The 21,243-nt window shown below is 49.2% G+C and overlaps 1 protein-coding gene across 1 annotated transcript in view; it reads left to right on the forward strand.

Annotated features, from left to right (window-relative positions):
• Nucleotides 1–21,243, forward strand: part of POLE (DNA polymerase epsilon, catalytic subunit) — a 141,659-nt gene that overhangs the window by 51,307 nt on the left and 69,109 nt on the right. Inside the window, exons 17-26 of the mRNA XM_030218300.1 lie at nucleotides 301–429; nucleotides 561–663; nucleotides 9,241–9,387; nucleotides 9,937–10,082; nucleotides 12,103–12,251; nucleotides 12,800–12,892; nucleotides 16,477–16,621; nucleotides 18,968–19,125; nucleotides 19,314–19,509; nucleotides 19,817–20,031. Of these exons, the coding sequence (XP_030074160.1) occupies nucleotides 301–429; nucleotides 561–663; nucleotides 9,241–9,387; nucleotides 9,937–10,082; nucleotides 12,103–12,251; nucleotides 12,800–12,892; nucleotides 16,477–16,621; nucleotides 18,968–19,125; nucleotides 19,314–19,509; nucleotides 19,817–20,031 (1,481 nt within the window). The remainder of the gene's footprint in view (nucleotides 1–300; nucleotides 430–560; nucleotides 664–9,240; nucleotides 9,388–9,936; nucleotides 10,083–12,102; nucleotides 12,252–12,799; nucleotides 12,893–16,476; nucleotides 16,622–18,967; nucleotides 19,126–19,313; nucleotides 19,510–19,816; nucleotides 20,032–21,243) is intronic.

Below are 21,243 nucleotides of genomic sequence, written 5' to 3' on the forward strand. Positions count from 1 at the left end.
TCGCTTTCTCTCCCTTCCCTCTCTCTCTCTCTCCCCCCTCTCTCTTTCTCCCCTCCCTCTCTCTCTCTCTTTCTCTCTCTCTGTCTCCCCTCCCTCTCTCTCTTTCTCTCTCTCTCTGTCTCCCCTCCCTCTCTTTTCTCTCCCCTTTCCCTCTCTCTCTCTCCCCTCCCTCTCTCTCTCTCTCTCTCCCCTCCCTCTCTCTCCCTTCCCTCTCTTTCTCTCTCCCTCCAAACCTGGACTTAGTTCTCTCAAAGTTTCACATCTCAGCCATATAAATCTTCTTTTGCCCCTGTCCCACAGGTATGTGATGATATTACGAAGAAGCTGACTTCCTTGAAGGAGGTGCCAAACCGAATCGAGTGTCCCCTGATTTATCATTTGGATGTGGGGGCCATGTACCCCAATATCATCCTCACTAACCGGCTGCAGGTAACGACCAGTCTCTGTTGTCCTGGTTCTCCCTTTCCTCCCTCTCACTGTCTGGAGGTACTAAAGCACAGTTTTATCTGTTCTGTCCCTGCTGTTTTTCAAGGTGTTGAAATCTCCGTTTCTTTTTCCAGCCTTCTGCCATGGTGGATGAGGCCACTTGTGCCGCTTGTGACTTTAACAAACCCGGAGCCAACTGCCAGCGCCGGATGACATGGCAGTGGAGAGGGGAGTTCAGTGAGTGCCATCAGTGCCTAGTTTTGGTGTAATCATGGTCGAGGGGAGAGAGTGCTTTTTGGACTCTGCTGGAATTGTGTGGAGCGAAAGAGCAGAGAACTGGTCACTGTGCTTTTTGTTTCATCTCCCTTGTGTTCATTTCATTGATATTTTTATAGCTTTTTTTTTTTTTTTTTTTTTTTTAGAAATTAAGTATTTTGATATAATATTCATTTACCTGTAGCAAAGCAGATGGTCGGTTGCGGAGTGAATCCTAGTGTGGTTTGAGAGAGGACTTAAGTTCATGGGGTTGATCCTTGTTAAATGTACTTTTGTTTGGAGGTACTTAACCATCTATCCCCCCTTCAATCCGTTCAGAACTCTGCTGCACATCTTATATTCCGCCTGAACCGATATACTCATATCACCCCTCTCCTCAGGTCACTTCACTGGCTTCCGATCAGATACCGCATTCAGTTCAAGCTTCTCCTTCTTACCTACAAATGCACTGTCTGCAGCCCCTCATTACCTCTCTACCCTCATCTCCCCTTACGTTCCCGCCCGAAACCTCCACTCACAGGACAAATCCCTCCTCTCAGTACCCTTCTCCACCACCGCCAACTCCAGGCTCCGCCCATTCTGCCTCGCCTCACCCTATGCTTGGAATAAACTTCCTGAGCCCTTACGCTAAGCCCCCTCCCTACCCATCTTCAAATCCTTACTCAAAGCCCCACCTCTTCAATGTTGCTTTCGGCACCTAACCTTTATACCTTTCAGGAAATCTAGACTGCCCCAGTTTGACGACCCCTACTTGTCTGATTGTACATTTGTCCTTTAGATTGTAAGCTCTTTGAGCAGGGACTGTCCTTCTATGTTAAACTGTACAGCGCTGCGTAACCCTAGTAGTGCTTTAGAAATGTTAAATAGTAGTAGTAGAAATAGGAAGCATCGCTGGCTGTAGTAAAAGTTTTCCCAAGAAACCATTAATTACCTGCCACTAAGCCAGCTTAGTTGTAAACATGTCTGCTGAAGTAGCTGTGCTTGTTAGTCAGCAGAATAGTCTGTGATACAGAAGACCCGATTGGACGATTGAACCAGAGATCTTCTTTACAGTACTGCCACTTTGCTGGCCCCTTTTTCTTATAATCCCTGCTTCCTGTTTGATGGTTCTATTCTCCTGTTTTTATATTCTCTGTACAAAAGCATTCTCCGAGGACAAGCAGGCTGCTTGTTCTCACTGATGGGTGACGTCCACGGCAGCCCCTCCAATCGGAAACTTCACTAGCAAAGTCCTTTGCTAGCCCTCGCGCGCCCGCGCGCACCGCGCATGCGCGGCCGTCTTCCCGCCCGAAACCGGCTCGAGCCGGCCAGTCTTCTTTTGTCCGCACTCGGTACGGTCGTGTTTTCGCCGTGTCGAGCCCCGGAAAGTCGACCTCGCGCGTCCAATTAGTTTGAACGTGTTTTTTTCCTTCGGGAAAGCTTTGTCCTAGTCGGGAAGTGCTCCGGAAACCCCCCGCCGGGTTTCGTGTAAATCCTCCCCGTACTTCCAGCTTTTTTGCCCCGGTAAGTTTTCTTTCGTCGTCGGGGTAGGCCTTTTTTCGGCCTCGGTCGAGATTTTTTCTCCCTCTAAATTTGGTGCTTCGAATTTCGCCATTTCGGCTTTTGATTTCGCCGGCGTGATTTTTCCGCCCATGACATCGAAGCCTTCCAGCGGCTTCAAGAAGTGCACCCAGTGCGCCCGGGTTATCTCGCTCACTGATCGACACTCGTCGTGTCTTCAGTGTCTGGGGGCCGAGCACCGCCCTCAGAACTGCAGTCTGTGTTCCCTGCTTCAAAGGCGGACTCAGGTAGCGAGACTAGCCCAGTGGAACGTGTTGTTCTCGGGCTCTTCGTCGGCATCGGCACCGGGATCTTCGAGTGCATCGACGTCGTCAGCGTCCAGACCATCTTCCTCGGCCGCCCCTGCATCGAGTGCATCGAGGCATCGGGCCTCTGCATCGGCGCCGAGACATCGGATAGCTGCATCGACGTCGGTGGTACCAGGACCTCGTCTGCTGATGTCGTCGGACGGTGGTGCATCGGGTGGAGTGCCGGTGAGGGCTGTCCATTCCCCTGCTGGTGGCGGTGAGCCCTCGGGTGGGTCTCCGCCTACCCTGAGGGCTCCTGCGGTACAGCCCCCCCGAGATCGACCTTCTTCAGTCTCGGCCCCGAGGAAGCGACGGGTGGATTCGACGTCCTCCTCGTCGGTGCCGGGGAGCTCCGGTGACATGCTTCGGAAGAAATCGAAGAAGCATCGACACCGGTCTCCTCCCCGTGTCGGCACCGAGAGCTCTGGGTCGCCGAGGGATGCGGCACCCAGCAGGCATCGGCACCGAGAGGACCGCTCACCCTCTGTTCAGGAGGTGTCGATGCGCTCCGCTCTGGACAGCCCGGAACAGCCTCCACGCCCGGAACAGGTACTGACGTCGACGCCTGCATCGACCTCTCAGCCTTTCTCTGCAGCCGCTCTAAACGAGAGCCTCCGGGCCGTTCTCCCAGAGATTCTGGGAGAGCTGTTGCGCCCTACCCCTCCGGTACCGGCGGTGCTTGCGCCACCGGTACCGTCGAGCGTGGCGCCGGCTGGCCCATCGCCCAGGTTGAGGTCCCCGACGTCGGTACCGCGTGCGGTACCGACCGCGGCCACCTCCCAGGAAGGCTCCCCGACTACGTCGGCGGAGGGAGCTTCGCCGATGCGGGCGAGGGAGTCTACCTCTCGACGCCCCCATCGTGGACAGGGTTCCACGGAGTCGAGCAGGGCGAGGTTGCAGACACAGGTCCGTGAACTTGTGTCTGACACCGAGGGTGAGGCCTCGTGGGAGGAAGAGGAAGATCCCAGATATTTCTCTGACGAGGAGTCTGGGGGTCTTCCGTCTGATCCCACTCCCTCTCCTGAGAGACAGCTTTCTCCTCCCGAGAGTCTGTCTTTTGCCTCCTTTGTCCGGGAGATGTCTACGGCCATCCCCTTCCCGGTGGTTGTGGAGGACGAGCCCAGGGCTGAAATGTTTGAGCTCCTGGACTATCCTTCTCCACCTAAGGAAGCGTCCACTGTTCCCTTGCACCATGTCCTGAAGAAGACATTGCTTGCGAACTGGACCAAACCATTAACTAATCCCCACATTCCCAAGAAGATCGAGTCCCAGTACCGGATCCATGGGGACCCAGAGCTGATGCGCACTCAGTTGCCTCATGACTCTGGAGTTGTGGATTTGGCCCTAAAGAAGGCTAAGAGTTCTAGGGAACATGCTTCGGCGCCCCCGGGCAAGGACGCTAGAACCTTAGACTCCTTTGGAGGAAGGCCTACCATTCCTCTATGCTCGTGTCCAAGATCCAGTCTTACCAGCTCTACACGAGCATACACATGCGGAATAATGTGCGGCAGTTGGCGGGCTTGGTTGATGCTCTTCCCCCTGAGCAAGCCAAGCCTTTTCAGGAGGTGGTCAGGCAGCTGAAGGCGTGCAGAAAATTCCTGGCCAGAGGAGTTTATGACACTTTTGATGTTGCGTCCAGGGCCGCTGCTCAAGGTGTGGTGATGCGCAGGCTCTCATGGCTGCGTGCCGCCGACCTGGAGAATAGAGTCCAGCAGCGGATTACGGACTTGCCTTGCCGTGCGGATAACATTTTTGGCGAAAAAGTCGAGCAGGTGGTAGAGTCTCTCCACCAGCGGGACACCGCATTCGACAAGTTCGCCCGCCGGCAGCCTTCAGCTTCTACCTCTACAGGTAGACGATTTTTCGGGGGAAGGAAGACTGTTCCCTATACTTCTGGCAAGCGTAGGTACAATCCTCCTTCCCGACAGCCTGCGGCCCAGGCTAAGCCCCAGCGCGCTCGCTCTCGTCAGCAGCGTGCGAATCAGCAAGGCCCCGCGGCTCCCCAGCAAAAGCAAGGGGCGAGCTTTTGACTGGCTCCAGCAGAGCATAGCCGACATCCAAGTGTCAGTGCCGGGCGACCTGCCTGTCGGAGGGAGGTTGAAAGCTTTTCACCAAAGGTGGCCTCTTATAACCTCCGATCAGTGGGTTCTCCAAATAGTCCGGCAAGGATACAACCCTCAATTTGGCCTCTCAACCTCCAAATTGTCCACCGGGAGCTCAGTCCTACAGCTTCCAGCACAAGCAGGTACTTGCAGAGGAACTCTCCGCCCTTCTCAGCGCCAATGCGGTCGAGCCCGTGCCATCCGGGCAAGAAGGGCTGGGGTTCTATTCCAGGTACTTCCTTGTGGAAAAGAAAACAGGGGGGATGCGTCCCATCCTAGACCTAAGGGCCCTGAACAAATATCTCGTAAAAGAAAAGTTCAGGATGCTTTCCCTGGGCACCCTTCTCCCCATGATTCAGCAAAACGATTGGCTATGCTCTCTGGACTTGAAGGATGCCTACACACACATCCCGATACTGCCAGCTCACAGACAGTATCTGCGATTTCAGCTGGGCGCACGCCACTTCCAGTACTGTGTGCTACCCTTTGGGCTCGCCTCTGCGCCCAGGGTGTTCACAAAGTGCCTAGCTGTGGTAGCAGCGGCGCTTCGCAGGCTGGGGGTGCACGTGTTCCCATATCTCGACGATTGGCTGGTGAAGAACACATCCGAGGCAGGAGCCCTGCAGTCCATGCAGATGACTATTCGCCTCCTGGAGCTACTGGGGTTTGTGATAAATTACCCAAAGTCCCATCTTCTCCCAGTGCAGAAACTCGAATTCATCGGAGCCCTGCTGGATTCTCGGACGGCTCGCGCCTATCTCCCAGAGGCGAGGGCCAACAACTTGTTGTCCCTCGTCTCGCGGGTGCGAGCGTCCCAGCAGATCACAGCTCGGCAGATGTTGAGATTGCTGGGCCACATGGCTTCCACAGTTCATGTGACTCCCATGGCCCGCCTTCACATGAGATCTGCTCAATGGACCCTAGCCTCCCAGTGGTATCAGGCCGCCGGGGGTCTAGAGGACGTGATCCACCTGTCCACGAGTTTTCTCGAATCCCTGTATTGGTGGACGATTTGCTCCAATTTGACTCTGGGACGTCCCTTCCAAATTCCTCAGCCTCAAAAAGTGCTGACCACGGATGCGTCTCTCCTGGGATGGGGAGCTCATGTCGATGGGCTTCACACCCAAGGAAGGTGGTCCCTCCAAGAAAGCGATCTACAGATCAATCTTCTGGAGTTGCGAGCGATCTGGAACGCTCTGAAGGCTTTCAGAGATCGGCTGTCCCACCAAATTATCCAAATTCAGACAGACAATCAGGTTGCCATGTACTATGTCAACAAGCAGGGGGGCACCGGATCTCGCCCCCTGTGTCAGGAAGCCGTCAGCATGTGGCTCTGGGCTCGCCGTCAAGGCATGGTGCTCCAAGCCACATATCTGGCAGGCGTAAACAACAGTCTGGCCGACAGGTTGAGCAGGATTATGCAACCTCACGAGTGGTCGCTCAATTCCCGTGTGGTGCGACAGATCTTCCGGGCGTGGGGCACCCCCCTGGTAGATCTCTTCGCATCTCAAGTGAACCACAAGGTCCCTCAGTTCTGTTCCAGGCTTCAGGCCCACGGCAGACTGGCGTCGGATGCCTTCCTCCTGGATTGGGGGGAAGGTCTGCTGTATGCTTATCCTCCCATTCCTCTGGTGGGGAAGACTTTGTTGAAACTCAAGCAAGACCGAGGCACCATGATTCTGATTGCTCCCTTTTGGCCGCGTCAGATCTGGTTCCCTCTTCTTCTGGAGTTATCCTCCGAAGAACCGTGGAGATTGGAGTGTTTTCCGACCCTCATCACGCAGGACGAAGGGGCTCTGCTGCATCCCAACCTCCAGTCCCTGGCTCTCACGGCCTGGATGTTGAGGGCGTAGACTTTGCCTCTTTGGGTCTGCCAGAGGGTGTCTCCCGCATCTTGCTTGCTTCCAGGAAAGACTCCACTAAGAGAAGTTACTTCTTTCATTGGAGGAGGTTTGCCGTCTGGTGTGACAGCAAGGCCCTAGATCCTCGCTCTTGTCCTACACAGACCCTGCTTGAATACCTTCTCCACTTGTCGGAGTCTGGTCTGAAGACCAACTCCGTAAGGGTTCACCTTAGTGCAATCAGTGCATACCATTACCAAGTGGAAGGTAAGCCGATCTCAGGACAGCCTTTAGTTGTTCGCTTCATGAGAGGTTTGCTTTTGTCAAAGCCCCCTGTCAAGCCTCCTACAGTGTCATGGGATCTCAATGTCGTTCTCACCCAGCTGATGAAACCTCCTTTCGAGCCACTGAATTCCTGCCATCCGAAGTACTTGACCTGGAAGGTCATTTTCTTGGTGGCAGTTACCTCGGCTCGTAGAGTCAGTGAGCTTCAGGCCCTGGTAGCCCAGGCCCCTTACACCAAATTTCATCACAACAGAGTAGTCCTCCGCACTCACCCTAAGTTTCTGCCAAAGGTTGTGTCGGAGTTCCATCTGAACCAGTCAATTGTCTTGCCAACATTCTTTCCCCGTCCTCATTCCTGCCCTGCTGAACGTCAGCTGCACACATTGGACTGCAAGAGAGCATTGGCCTTCTATCTGGAGCGGACACAGCCCCACAGACAGTCCGCCCAATTGTTTGTTTCTTTTGATCCCAACAAGAGGGGAGTGGCTGTAGGGAAACGCACCATATCCAATTGGCTAGCAGATTGCATTTCCTTCACTTACGCCCAGGCTGGGCTGGCTCTTGAGGGTCATGTCACGGCTCATAATGTTAGAGCCATGGCAGCGTCGGTAGCCCACTTGAAGTCAGCCACCATGGAGGAAATTTGCAAAGCTGCGACGTGGTCATCTGTCCACACATTCACATCTCATTACTGCCTGCAGCAGGATACCCGACGCGACAGTCGGTTCGGGCAGTCAGTTCTTCAGAACCTGTTTGGGCTTTAGGATCCAACTCCACCCCCCGAGGGCCCTGTTTGTTCTGTTCCAGGCTACACTCTCAGTTAGTTGGTAAATTTTTTAGGTCAATCTCAGTTATGTCCTCGCCGTTGCGAGGCCCAATTGACCATGGTTGTTGTTTTGAGTGAGCCTGGGGGCTAGGGATACCCCATCAGTGAGAACAAGCAGCCTGCTTGTCCTCGGAGAAAGCGAATGCTACATACCTGTAGAAGGTATTCTCCGAGGACAGCAGGCTGATTGTTCTCACAAACCCGCCCGCCTCCCCTTTGGAGTTGTGTCTTCCCTTGAAGTGTATTGTCTTGCTACATACTGGACTGGCCGGCTCGAGCCGGTTTCGGGCGGGAAGACGGCCGCGCATGCGCGGTGCGCGCGGGCGCGCGAGGGCTAGCAAAGGACTTTGCTAGTGAAGTTTCCGATTGGAGGGGCTGCCGTGGACGTCACCCATCAGTGAGAACAATCAGCCTGCTGTCCTCGGAGAATACCTTCTACAGGTATGTAGCATTCGCTTTCTCTTAATTCTTCTGTTCTTACTGGTGCCTTCTTTCATGGTTTTTTTCTATAGAAATCAAACAAAATAAAACATGGAAAATAAGATGATACCTTTTTTATTGGACATAACTTAATACATTTCTTGATTAGCTTTCGAAGGTTGCCCTTCTTCGTCAGATCGGAAATAAGCAAATGTGCTAGCTGACAGTGTAAATAAGTTCCTAGCCCATTATAAACCATAAAGCTGTATTTCTCTGTTGATCACCCCACTCCACACCCATCCTGTTAGAATATCAATGATATGCTTTGATGTCCCCATGCATACCTCCGACCCACCCCCATCCTCCCACCCTGTCAGACTGTCATAGTAATGCTTGAATGTTTTCACTTATATACACTGTCAGCTAGCACATTTGCTTATTTCCGATCTGACAAAGAAGGGCAACCTTCGAAAGCTAATCAAGAAATGTATTAAGTTATGTCCAATAAAAAAGGTATCATCTTATTTTCTTTTCCATGTTTTATTTTGTTTGATTTCTAGTGATAACCTTAAGAGTGGACTAACACGGCTACCACACTCCTCTACTTAAGATGTTTTTTTTCTGAAACAATGTAATTTCTGCTCTTCTCTATATTGCTTTATTCTAAGTCATTATGTATTTCTGATCTCTTAAACATTTCCTGTTGTGGAAGGTTGAGTGAATGCTGTTCTCTAGTTTCTTTTGTATTCTGTCTGTCACTGGGCTCTTGAAGGACAAAAATGCACATTAAACACCATGCTGTCAGATGGAAGGGGGTGTGGTGGAAAGGGGGAGGGATGGGGGGGGCTATGAGGGGTGGGTTTGAGGGAGGGGGGGGACAAGCAACAAACAAATGAGCGATTTCATGATTCAAGGGGATACTATTTAAGGTATGTTTAATGTTTAGGGTTATAATGTGGAGATAGATACAACATCTCTATTGGATATAATGCATTGTAAGCTCCAATAAATGAAGAAAAGGTGGGGGGGAGGAATTTGATTAAAATTTGATGACTGCAATAAAGTGGGGGTATAAATGATGAGTAGAAACCAGAAGGGTTATAACATTGTATTGTACCCGCTGTGTTAAGGAGGTTTTTTTAAATTACATTTGTTCTGTCATTAATAAAAACCGTTGAAACATAAGATCCCTGCTGTCTTCTTTCTCCTTTCCGCAGTGCCTGCAAGCCGCAGCGAGTACCACCGCATACAACAGCAGCTGGAGTCTGAGAAATTCCCGCCACTATTCCCGAATGGGCCGCCACGTGCATTTCATGAACTGTCTCGTGAGGAGCAAGCCAAATACGAGAAGAAGCGACTGGCGGGTGAGTACCCCCGGGATACAGTTGGAACAATCCAGAGCTGTAAAGAGCTTTTCGTTTTACTTGGGTACTTTCCAGAATATGTGTATCACTCTCGTGTTGTGTAATGATCTAGTTTTGTTCATACAAACATGAGACTGAACATGTTGGTACTGAGAAACTTGGGTACGTGTACAGAAGCTGGAATATGAAATTAAAAAAACAGAACAAAAAAACTGTTCTTGTCAGAACAGTTACTGGAAAAAAAAAAAAAAAACAGCACACTGGGCAAGGATTACTTGCTGCACACTCTGCTCCCCTTTCCCTTCAGTCTCCCATGCTGGCGGACTAAATCAAAATGGTGATCTGAAGTTTTCCCTTGTGACTTGGCGACCGCCATGAGCACCCTTCTTGTCCATTCCTTGTCCACTCTGGTTGTGGTTTCATTTGTACTTATGTGTTTGGTATTGGCTCATAGGGATTTAAGGGCTTCTTCTTGTGTCCCCCATCTTTAAGGAACATAGCCATTTGCTGATACTTCTTTCTCTGGCCATCTGTATTTTTTTTTTCCAGATTATTGCCGGAAAGCCTATAAGAAAATCCATGTCACGAGATTGGAGGATCGTGTTACTACCATCTGCCAGCGGGAAAACTCTTTCTATGTTGACACAGTGCGAGCATTTCGGGACCGCCGCTATGAGTTCAAGGGGCTACACAAGGTGGGAATGAGGGCATAGGCTCGTTTTTACTTGTGCCCTGGGAGTAAGGAAATTCTACAAGATATACTAAGGAGCTTCTGCGTAGAGAACTGATGTGCAGTAAACTCGTTTCCATTCTGACCACAGTACTGTTTTTCAGGGAGGGTTTATATTTTGTCATGCACAGTACTGTTGTAGCAGAATAAGCAAGACTTGTCTTCTTATCGTCCCACCAGGCCAGTCTAGACACTTGGATTTTCTTTCTCCTGACAGCAGATGGAGACTGGTGTCTAGTTCAGTAGTTTTCATTTTTTACCTTGTGTAGCCATTCACCACTCAGTCTCCAGCGCATGGTAGGTAAAGAAAGCATCCTGTGCAGAAGGTGACTGGTTTAGTAGGCTGGGTTTGGGGAGGCTTTGAAAAGGCTTGTCCAAATTAAATTTTTTTTCCTGGACTGTTTGTTAAAAAAAAAAAAAAAAAAAGGATGGGAGAGTGAAGCCAACATTCTGACAGTGACAGAATTAGGAGGCCAGTTATGCTCTGCAGCTATAGTTGATGGTGCAGTGTGGTGCCTGAAGCACTGACATTGGTAGGAGGGGAAGTGATATTTAGTTACCTCAGAGCTGCTGGGGGTGGGAGGGGATTGGTCTGCAGGACAGCACATATGGCTGCTCAGAGTAAGAGGTTGAGCCTGTGTAATTTGCGGCAGCTGCAGTCTGGCACTGTTAGTGGCAAGTGCCATTTGTGTTCATTTCAGTGTGTCATTGTGGCTCCTGTGATCATTGTGGCTGTCAGGGGGAACTGTGAGCAATGAAGGCAGTCTAGGGCAGACAGGGCGCTGAAGGGGACCCAGTTTTGGCAGGATATGCCACCATTTTGGGTGCTGTAGAGGAAGACGGCTCTCCTTTTCCTTATCTGTTCCAGACCATTCCTGACGAGCGGGGTAATATATCCTCCTACCAGCAGAGGGAGACAGAACTATTGAGTAGTGCATCTGTATAAGGGACTGTGCAACCCTGACCTGCTCAACATTTAGGTACAGAAGAGATCAGTGCAGAGGCAAGAGCAAAGGGAGAGTTTATTTCGCTAGTCTCCTTCTATCTCTCTACAGAGTGACTCTTCTGTATAGAAACTTGGTGTATTTGTTGGTTGATTGTTTCATGCCCCATGTTAATAATGGAAATTACTTGCTTCTTCTCTTTGTTAAAGAAATATTGACTAGTTATGAGCTGCACTGGACCCTTTTTTAAGGTGAAGGCATTGAACCGATGTTTTCAGTCTCCATCGGCTGGCAAGAGAGCATTTATTTATTTTATTTATTTATTGCATTTGTATCCCACATTATCCCACCTCTTTGCAGGCTCAATGTGGCTTACAATACATCATGGGTACTGGAAATAGAAGTGAATATACATTAGGTTTACAGAGGGTTTGTGTTACATGGTGGTGAATTACATGATGGTGTTAAAGCAAAAGACATTATAAGACAGTTACACATGTTGATCTTTGTGATATATCTCGTCGAAGAGATAGGTTTTTAATAATTTGCGGAAATTGGTCAGTTCATATACCCAAGCATTTGGTTTGGTCTGGTCTGGAGGGGTTCAAAGAAAGAAAATGAGTAGGTAAGATCTAATTTCTCCTTTGTTATGGAGGCATGGAGTAGTCTAGTGTTCTTGTGGCTATAAGGCAAGACACCTAACCGTTCATTGCCTCAGATACATAATTAGATTGTAAGAGCTCTGGGGACAGGGAAATTCATACTGTAACTGAATGTAACTTAACTTTGAACTAATACTAAAAAGGCATGAGCTGAATTTAAAAAACAAATGTGATGGCTTTATGCAAGTTACAGTGAAAGAGTATCTCTACTCGGGGGCGCTTTGTCAATGAGGACCTGAGGCAGTGGGAGACACTGACTTATCCAAGATCACAGTGAATACTGGTGACACAAATAGGAATGCAACTCTGGCCTCCTGATTCCGTGGCCTTTCCTGTTTCCTCTGGGTTTTCACTAAGCTGTCCAACCTCTGTTTCTCAGGTTTGGAAGAAGAAGTTGTCAGCTGCTTTGGAGAGTGGAGATGCAGCTGAAGTGAAGCGCTGTAAGAATATGGAGATCTTATATGAATCTCTGCAGCTGGCGCACAAGTGCATCTTGAATTCCTTCTATGGATATGTTATGCGCAAGGGGTGAGTGAGCCTCCTTATTGTGGAAGATGTATCTGCGAAGGCCACCAAGTCGTATGTCCTTGGGGATGTGGCTTATGAATGTGTAGACGCCAAAATGTTATGCTTCCAAAGTAGACTGCCTTGTGCCTATTGAGATAGACATGGGGAAGTCACTGCTTGCCCTGGGATTGGTAGCACAAAATGTTGCTACATTTTGGCATTCTGGAATGTTGCTACTCTTTGGATTTCTGCCAGGTACTTATGACCTGGATTAGCCACTGTTGGAAACAGGATACCGGGCTAGATGGACCTAGTATGGTTATTCTTACGTAGGTTGCAGGCTGGCATTTGCTTCTTACTGGTTTTGCTTCACTTGCTGTAAGAATCCTGTTGACTCAGTGGATGGAAACCAGAGAGAAGGCTTGAAATGCTGCTCTATATTTACCTTCCTTTCTCCCAAGATTGATCTTCTTTCCCACAAGTGTCCCGTTTCTTGCATCATTGCTCCTGGTTTCTCAGAGTGTGAGCTGAGTAATTTGCTTGTGATTTGTCTTTCTGTCTTGCTCCAGAGCCCGCTGGTATTCTATGGAAATGGCTGGAATTGTCTGCTACACTGGTGCCAATATTATCACACAGGCCCGTGAGCTGATAGAGCAGATTGGGTGAGTGTTACCTGCAGAATCCTGGATCAAATCAAATGTGTATTATTTTGGCAGTTGAAAAATGAAACTTATTCTTGTTTTATTTTTTTTTAATTGCATAAACAAATAATCACAAGAGAACTTCTGCTCAAGAAATACAGATAGTAATAGACATAATAGGCAACAACAAACAAATTGTGGAAGATGTATCTGCGAAGGCCACCAAGTCATATGTCCTTGGGGATGTGGCTTATGAATGGTTAGATGCAAAAATGTTATGCTTCCAAAGTAGACTACCTTGTGCCTATTGAGATAGACACGGGGAAGTCACTGCTTGCCCTGGGATTGGTAATGTTGCTATGTTTTGGCATTCTGGAGTGGAGGAGTGGCCTAGTGGTTAGAGCACCAGTCTTTGAATTCCAGATGTGGCTGGTTCAAATCCCGCTGCTGCTCCTTGTGATCTTGGGCAAAGTCACTTAACCCTCCATTGCCTCAGGTACAAATTAGATTGGGAGCCCTCCTGGGACAGAAAAATATCCAGAGTACCTGAATGTAACTCACCTTGAGCTACTGAGACAGCATGGGCATAATTATACATATATAAGAAATTATATTAAGTGTTAATTCTGTTTAAAGGTGGTCAAATACTATTTTAACTCTTCAGTCCTACAAGTGATGAAGGAATGCCAGATGGTTCAGATTATTTAGAAATCTAGCTTTGCTGGGTTAAAAGGTCAGAGAGAGAAACTTCTTTCACCCCTTGTGAGTGATGGATTGCTAAGGCTACCACATATGGATACTATTATGAACAAGGCATGTTGCAGACATACTGTAGTTTTAAAAGAATTAGTTTAATGCTAGTTAGAAGTAAATAATTCTAAATAATTCTAGATTTTAGAAGTTCTTGATATTTAGAATATGTCTTATAAGGAATACTGATTTTGCTTATTTTAGAATATGTGTATTCTGTGTAGTTAATATGTAGAATACCTTTTTAAATCTAATGTCTGTCCAACTCTTTGTCTGACTTTCTAAGTAAGATTGTAGTTGAAAAGGTCAGCATATGGTTTGAATTACCTACAGTCCTGGCTGGTTCAATGTATGAGGGTAATAGGTGAAAGAGAAGTCAGCTCTCTTCTCCTTGATTAATTATAGGTAAATGTAGGACTGGGCTTTCTGAAAGAAATAACAAATCACGTATGTGCGCCATTAAGTAAGACTGGCCCTTGACCCCTTAATGAATGCCAGAGTTCAGTTAGCAGTTAGTATGAAGTTGACTAGGAATATGAGAATTTAAATCATAATGAAATGCCAAGAGAGGAGAGCCAAAATGTCTGGTCTGAGAGGCCCCAGGTCATAGGTCAGTTTGAGAAATATTAAACCTATGTAACTGATATTTTTTAAGTAATGTATAGAGATGATTGGTTGAGGCAGGGTAATCAATCTATTCTTTACCATCTGGAGAGTAAGGGGGGCTAGGGGGTGTTAAACTGTATATAACTGAGAGCAGAAGCAGCTTACGTCAGAAGGAGCTCAGAAGAGAAGAAGGAGACAGCTGAAGAGGACAGACAGAAGCCACAAGATCCAGAGAGCTGAGAGAGAGAGAAGAGAGCTAGAACTGATGTCCTATTTGTTTGCTGGCAAATAAAGAAGATTTCTCCCTCATTCTGGTGTGTGCTGTTTGACTCCTGAAGTACCACAGATTCTGCTAATAATAGGGGTAATTCATGCATCAATTCCTGCAACACTACTACTGAAAAAGGTGTGAACAAAATCCAAATAAGTAAATAAAGATTCTAGAATTCTAAAGAATAACAAGATTCCATGCAGAATTTCAAAGTGTAGCAACGTTCCATGTAGAACCCCAAAGAGCAACAAGATTCTTTGGGGTGGAGGAGTGGCCTAGTGGTTAGAGCACCAGTCTTGTAATCCAGAGGTGGCCAGTTCAAATCCCACCACTGCTCCTTTTGATCTTGGGCAAGTCACTTAACCCTCCATTGCCTCAGGTACAAACTTAGATTGTGAGCCCTCCTGAGACAGAGAAATATCCAGTGTACCTGAATGTAACTCACCTTGAGCTACTACTGAAAAAAGGTGTGAGCAAAATCTAAATAAATAAATCAAGAAATACAATTAACTCTTCCTTAGACCTCAACTAGTGAAGAGAAGGAGAAAGAAGAGATTGTTACCTGAAGTACAAAAGAAACAAGAAAAAAACTTAACAGACAAACCCTCACGTCTTAAACTAAGACACTACCACTTTCTTCAGATCCAAAAAGGCCCGCAATTGTTCAGGTATAAAGAAGACATACTTTGATTGTCCATATCTAACTCTACATTAACATGGAAAAGCTAATAAAAAGGTAACACCTGAATTTTTCACTTCTTGCCACATAGCAAGAAAAGCTTTTCTGCGTTCCTGCATGACGTTTGCAACATCAGGATATATCCACAGTTTTTGTCCATAAAATAAATCCTGGGTGTCTAAAATATTGTTTCATAATTGATGTTACATCCGGTTCAAAAACCAAAGATACTAATAAAGTAGCTCGCTCAGTTGATTCGTTGATAGATTCTTCAAGAATAGCTGAGATGTTTAAATCTAAGGGTTGCATGGAGACTGAATCCACTCCCACTTCTCCCTGGAAATTTTTAGAAAATCTTATTTTCAGGAGGCAGTCCATCAGAGGAAAAATTCAAAATATCAACTATTTCTCGAAAACATCCAATGGAGTAGTGGTCGAGGATTTAGGGAAGTTAATCTTCTCCGTATTTTGAAATTTCCTATTCTGGTTCTCTAACTGCTCTATTCGCTGATAAACCATCAACCTGTCCACTACCCGTGGCAGCTTTAAAATCTTGAAGACCTTTAACTTTGGTTTGAACTTGCTTGATCTGCCCAGCAAAATCTGCTTTCAGTACTTCAATGCTCTTATTCATGTCATCAAATTTAGAGACTCAAGATGTTACGTCCAAAGCAGTCTTATCCAACGTTGCACTGAAATCTTGAATGACCTTCCAAATATGGTCGAGACACTGCCGTGGGAGCTGCTTTTTCAACTCCTGCTGTCTCTTTCCTGGTGATCCATCTTTTAGTGCCCCGTCCCCACCAGGTGCTCTGAACGCCGAACTTGCGATGAAGGATACACCTTCTAGGGCCGCCAACTTGGCCTGTCTGGCGGAAACCTTGCAACTGGGGGTGACAAGGATGTCTCATGCTTCAACAAGGAGGATGCTCCTCCACCCTCCTTCCAATGCTGAGCCTCCACTCTCAGCAACAAACCACAAGTGCTCAACTGGGAAATGGTCAATTTGCTGCTGGTTAGGGGGACCCTCAGAGGCCAGTGAGGACACAGCCTTAACGACACCCTTCCTTTTAGTGTGTGGCACATTAGTAAAGCTGAAACAGAAAAGAAGAACTCGAGAAAAGGCTCCAGCTAGCAGCCTTGATGCTCTCAGCAGTGAGGACCTGCCACCATCTTGACTCCCACCTGAAACTTGTTATATTCACATTTTTTGTCTGTTCTTAATTATGTGCGGAAGGCAATCAGAGTACTTGCAGTGTCTCAAATTCTACATCTCTCTTCCTCCCTTCCCTCTCCCAGGAGACCCCTGGAACTGGACACAGATGGAATCTGGTGTGTTCTTCCCAACAGCTTCCCTGAAAACTTTGTCATCAAGTCAACCAACCCAAAGAAGCCAAAGGTGACCATTTCTTACCCAGGTGCCATGCTGAATATCCTTGTGAAGGTGAGTCTAGCATTAGTGAAGGCATCCTAATAAAACATTTGAGGTGCAAGAACCCAAAGACCATTTAGCATTGCCAGTAAAGGGAATGGGACTGATTCTATTAAAACAGATCGTACTTTGCTTGATAGCTGTTGCAGTGACTCTGAAGTTTGGCTGTCTAGGGGTGTTTCTTCTTGACCCTGCAAACTAAGAGTGAGCAGCAGAGAATAAATCTCACTGTTAACATCTGCTGGGTACTTCCCAAGTGACTGTGGAGATGCTGGTCTGACCCAGCATGGTACTTCTATGTTCTTAAATAACTCCTCTCCTCTTTGCATAATGCACTAACAGTATATGTAATTAGCAATGTAACTCTTAACCAGTGCTTTCTGATAAACCGGATGTGTCTTCTTGCACGACACTGGAACTTATTAGAGTCGCGGTTAATCGACCGTCGGTTATCCCATGATCCAGATTAATTGACTGTTCGTAACCCAGCTCCGCCCCCTCCCTTCCAAACGTCAGGGCACCAGCTGCACCTCCGACCCCCCCCCCCCCCCCCCAAAAGTACCTCCTTCCCTGATCACCCACCTAAACAGCAGCAGCCTCCCCCGCTCCCAGATCTCTTTCCCAAGTGCCTGCCCACTCACCCAACCAAGCGTAGGTTCCCCCCACCCCTCCGTTTTACCTTTGAAACCCTAGAGGTCCAACAGTGATCCCCAGTTGCTCCTGCCTATGCCGACTCCACTTTAAAAATGGCTGCCGTGAACTCTAGCAGCAGCCAGACGTTGCGGCAGCCATTTTGAAAGCGGAGCAGGCATGAACTGGAGCAACTGGGGATCGTTCTTGCCCCGACCTCACTGCTGGGACCACCAGCGCTTCAAAGGTAGACCCAGGAGGGCCTATGCTTGCTTGGTTGGGTGGGTGGGCCCCCAAGAGTGGAATGGCTTGTTGCTGTTCGGTGGAAGGGAGGGAGGGATGCAATGCATTGTGTGTAGTCTCTTGGATTATCTGATTTTTCGGTTATCTGACAAACCTGTTGGTCCGGTTTGTATCAGATAATCAAGACTCTACTGTACTTATGTAACACTGAAATGGATTAACCAGTGTGGCTTTGGATAGTATGAGGTACAATAGCCAAGACTAGCCGTTCAGCCCGTAGAAACGGGCTAGTGTAGGAGGGGGGGTTGAAAGACCCCGCCGCCGAGTTCGCCGCTGCCGCTCCCCCTCTGAGTTCATCCCCCCCCCCCCCTCCCGGAGCCGTCGCCACCCACCTTCCACCCGGTTGGGCCCTCGCTCCGCTATTGAAACAGCGAGGGCACGCAGCACACAGCTCTACTGCTGAGCTGCCGTGGCCTTCCTTCTTTTTTTATTTTTTTTTTTTGTTACATTTGTACCTCGCGCTTTCCCACTCATGGCAGGCTCAATGCGGCTTACATTCTCTGCCTGTGTCCCGCCCTCGTGTGACGTAACGTCGTCGAGGGCGGGACACAGGCAGAGAAGAAGAAGGAAGGCCGACGGCAGCTCAGCAGTAGAGCTGTGTGCTGCGTGCTCTCGCTGTTTCAATAGCGGAGCGAGGGCCCGACCGGGTGGAAGGTGGGTGGCGGTGGCGACTCCGGGTGGGGGGAGCGTTAGCGACGGCGGTGTCCCTCGCAAATGCGCAGTAGAGACCCTCTCTGTTCCGCCCTCGGCATCGCGTATTGACGTGGGGGCGGGGCAGAGAGGGTCTGTACTGCGCATTTGCGAGTGAGTACGACACTCGCCATTTATATATATACTAGCCGTTGAGCCCGTAAAAACGGGCTGGTATAGAGGTTTTCCTCCCCCCGCGGTCACCCCCGCCCCCCCCCCCCCTCGAAGTCGTCGCTGCCGCCACCCCTCCACCCGGTCCGGGCCCTCTCTTCACTTCTGAACTTACAGATCCATTCGCCGAACGCAGCAACGCACATCAGCTGAGCTGCCCCTTCCTTCTCTGCCTGTGTGTGTCCCGCCCTCGCTGACGTTACGTCACAGGAGGGCGGGGCCACAGGCAAAGAAGGAAGGGCTCACTGCAGCTCAGCTGATGTGCGTTGCTGCGTTCGGCGAATGGATCTGTAAGTTCAGAAGGGAAGAGAGGGCCCGGGCCGGGTGGAGGGGTGGCGGCGGCGACTCCGAGTGGGGGGGGGGGGGGGCGGTAGCAACGTCGGCGGCGCAGTTTCCCTCTCTGTCCCGCCCCCCCCCGTCATCACGTATTGACGCGGGGGCGGGCCAGAGAGGGAAGTCTCTACTGCGCATTTGCAGTGAGTACGGTCACTCGCCGTTTATATGTTTGATATTGATGGCCTTGGATATTCTATACCATGACACTTATCCATCTTGTATTTCCAGGAAGGCTTCACAAACCATCAGTACCAGGAGCTGGTTGATCCGACCTCCCTCAACTATGTGACTCGCTCGGAGAACAGCATCTTCTTTGAAGTAGATGGGCCTTATCTGGCCATGATCCTCCCGGCCTCCAAGGAGGAAGGCAAGAAACTGAAGAAGAGGCAAGTGTCACAAACCCCCAGCCTTGAGCAATGAACAGCAGGTTACAGATCCTGCCTTGCCCAGCTGATCTGAGAATCAAAGCTAGTCACCGGGCCTTTGAGCTAGTCCTGTGCTTGCAGCTTAACAAGGACCAGGTCCCTTTATAGTACGTTACATTCACTGTCTGCATTTTTTTTTGCTTTCCCAGATATGCAGTGTTTAATGAGGACGGCTCCTTGGCTGAGTTGAAGGGTTTTGAAGTGAAACGACGTGGAGAATTGCAGCTGATTAAGATCTTTCAATCCTCTGTTTTTGAGGCATTCTTGAAAGGTTCCACCCTGGAGGAAGTTTATGCTTCGGTGGCCAAAGTGGCTGACTATTGGCTTGATGTTCTGTACAGCAAGGTGGGTGCAGATAGACCAGTGTCGCCTATCTCCTGCTGTGAGGTGGTTTCTCAGACTGATTGGGGGGAGGGGAAGTGGGGGGGTGTGGCTTGTTTCCTGACGTCTTTCATGTATAGCCAAAAAAAAAAAAAAAGTCTTGCTTTGGATTGACAGCAGAGGGATCTATGGGGAGGGAGGACTTACAGACAGTGCCAGCTGGTTCCAGATTTGTCTCCTGGGTTATGGTGGTTTGGCTAGGGAGAGGGGGGGTGAACGAAAGTGTTCTTGAACCTGCAGTTCCCCTTCAATTGTCTTTCATTTCCCTCAGGCAGCCAATATGCCGGACTCGGAACTGTTTGAACTGATTTCAGAGAATCGCTCAATGTCTCGCAAGTTGGAGGATTATGGGGAGCAAAAGTCCACCTCTATCAGTACAGCCAAACGCTTGGCAGAGTTCCTTGGGGACCAGATGGTGAAAGATGCTGGGCTGAGCTGTCGCTATGTTATATCCCGGAAACCAGAGGGCTCCCCTGTCACTGAAAGGTAAAGCAGTGAGGTGCATAGTGAAGCAGGCATTAATTATCAGGTAAAAACAGTGAGAGTTAAATCAGGAAGTAGACATGTAGGCAAGAATTACACAGGGGTGGAGGGAGAGAAGACTTATCGGGAAGTATTTTTTCACGGAGAGGGTGGTGGACGCTTGGAATGCCCTCCCGCGGGAGGTGGTGGAGATGAAAACGGTAACAGAGTTCAAACGTGCATGGGATATGCATAGAGTATAATCCTGTGCAGAAGGAATTGATCCTCAGAAGCTTAGCTGAAATTGGGTGGCGGAGCAGGTGAGGGGAAGAGGGGGGTGGTGGTTGGGAGGCGAGGATAGGGGAGGGCAGATTTGTACGGTCTGTACCAGAGCCGGTGATGGGAGGCGGGACTGGTGGTTGGGAGGTGGGAAATACTGCTGGGCAGACTTATATGGCCTGTGCCCTGAAAAGGACAGGTACAAATTCAAGGTAAGGTATACACATATGAGTTTGTCTTGGGCAGACTGGATGGACCATGCAGGTCTTTTTCTGCCGTTATCTACTATGTTACCTGGTAAATCACTGAAGCAAATCAGCCAAGCTGAGAGGGTTAATCAAAACTGTCCTCCCCCACCACTTTCTCTACACCAGGGGCGTAGCCACGGGTGGTCCTGGGCCCACCCAGTTTGGGTTCAGGCCCACCCAGCAGTGGAGTACCTTCGTCAGAAGTACATCTGTTCTTCTTACGGACGAGCCAAGAAACCTAAGGCAGCAGACCCCGCCCCCTGCACTTGTCCCTCGCCCTCCGATTGGTGCAGCGAGCAGCCTATGCTAATACGCTCGGACCTTCTTGCACCTGCCCGGCGGCAGCGTTGTGAGCCGCTCTCAGATTCAGCGCGTGGCAGAATGTGAAGCGGTGCAGACGAGGTGCGCGCGCTGCCCCGGAACAGAAGATGCCCCGCTCTTTCCTGGTGAAGAAGCCGGTGAGGAGCCACCAGGTCCCCAACTATGATCGGCTGGAAACTGAGAAAGGTAAACGGAGGGAGAGTCGCAAAGTCGGGCTGAGCAGCTGCAGCCTCTCCCCGGGAGCCTCCTTAGCGTTTCACGAGGGGGCGGGGGAGCAGCTCGGGCTTGTCTGGCAAAACTGTGGGGACTTTCCCCCCTCTTGGGAGCCAACTTTTCAGATTGATTGGGGGGTGCCCAGCCAGAATACTGTGTCTGGCTACGCTACTGC

This window comes from Microcaecilia unicolor, chromosome 11, assembly GCF_901765095.1.
Source record: "Microcaecilia unicolor chromosome 11, aMicUni1.1, whole genome shotgun sequence".
Lineage (NCBI taxonomy): Eukaryota > Metazoa > Chordata > Amphibia > Gymnophiona > Siphonopidae > Microcaecilia > Microcaecilia unicolor.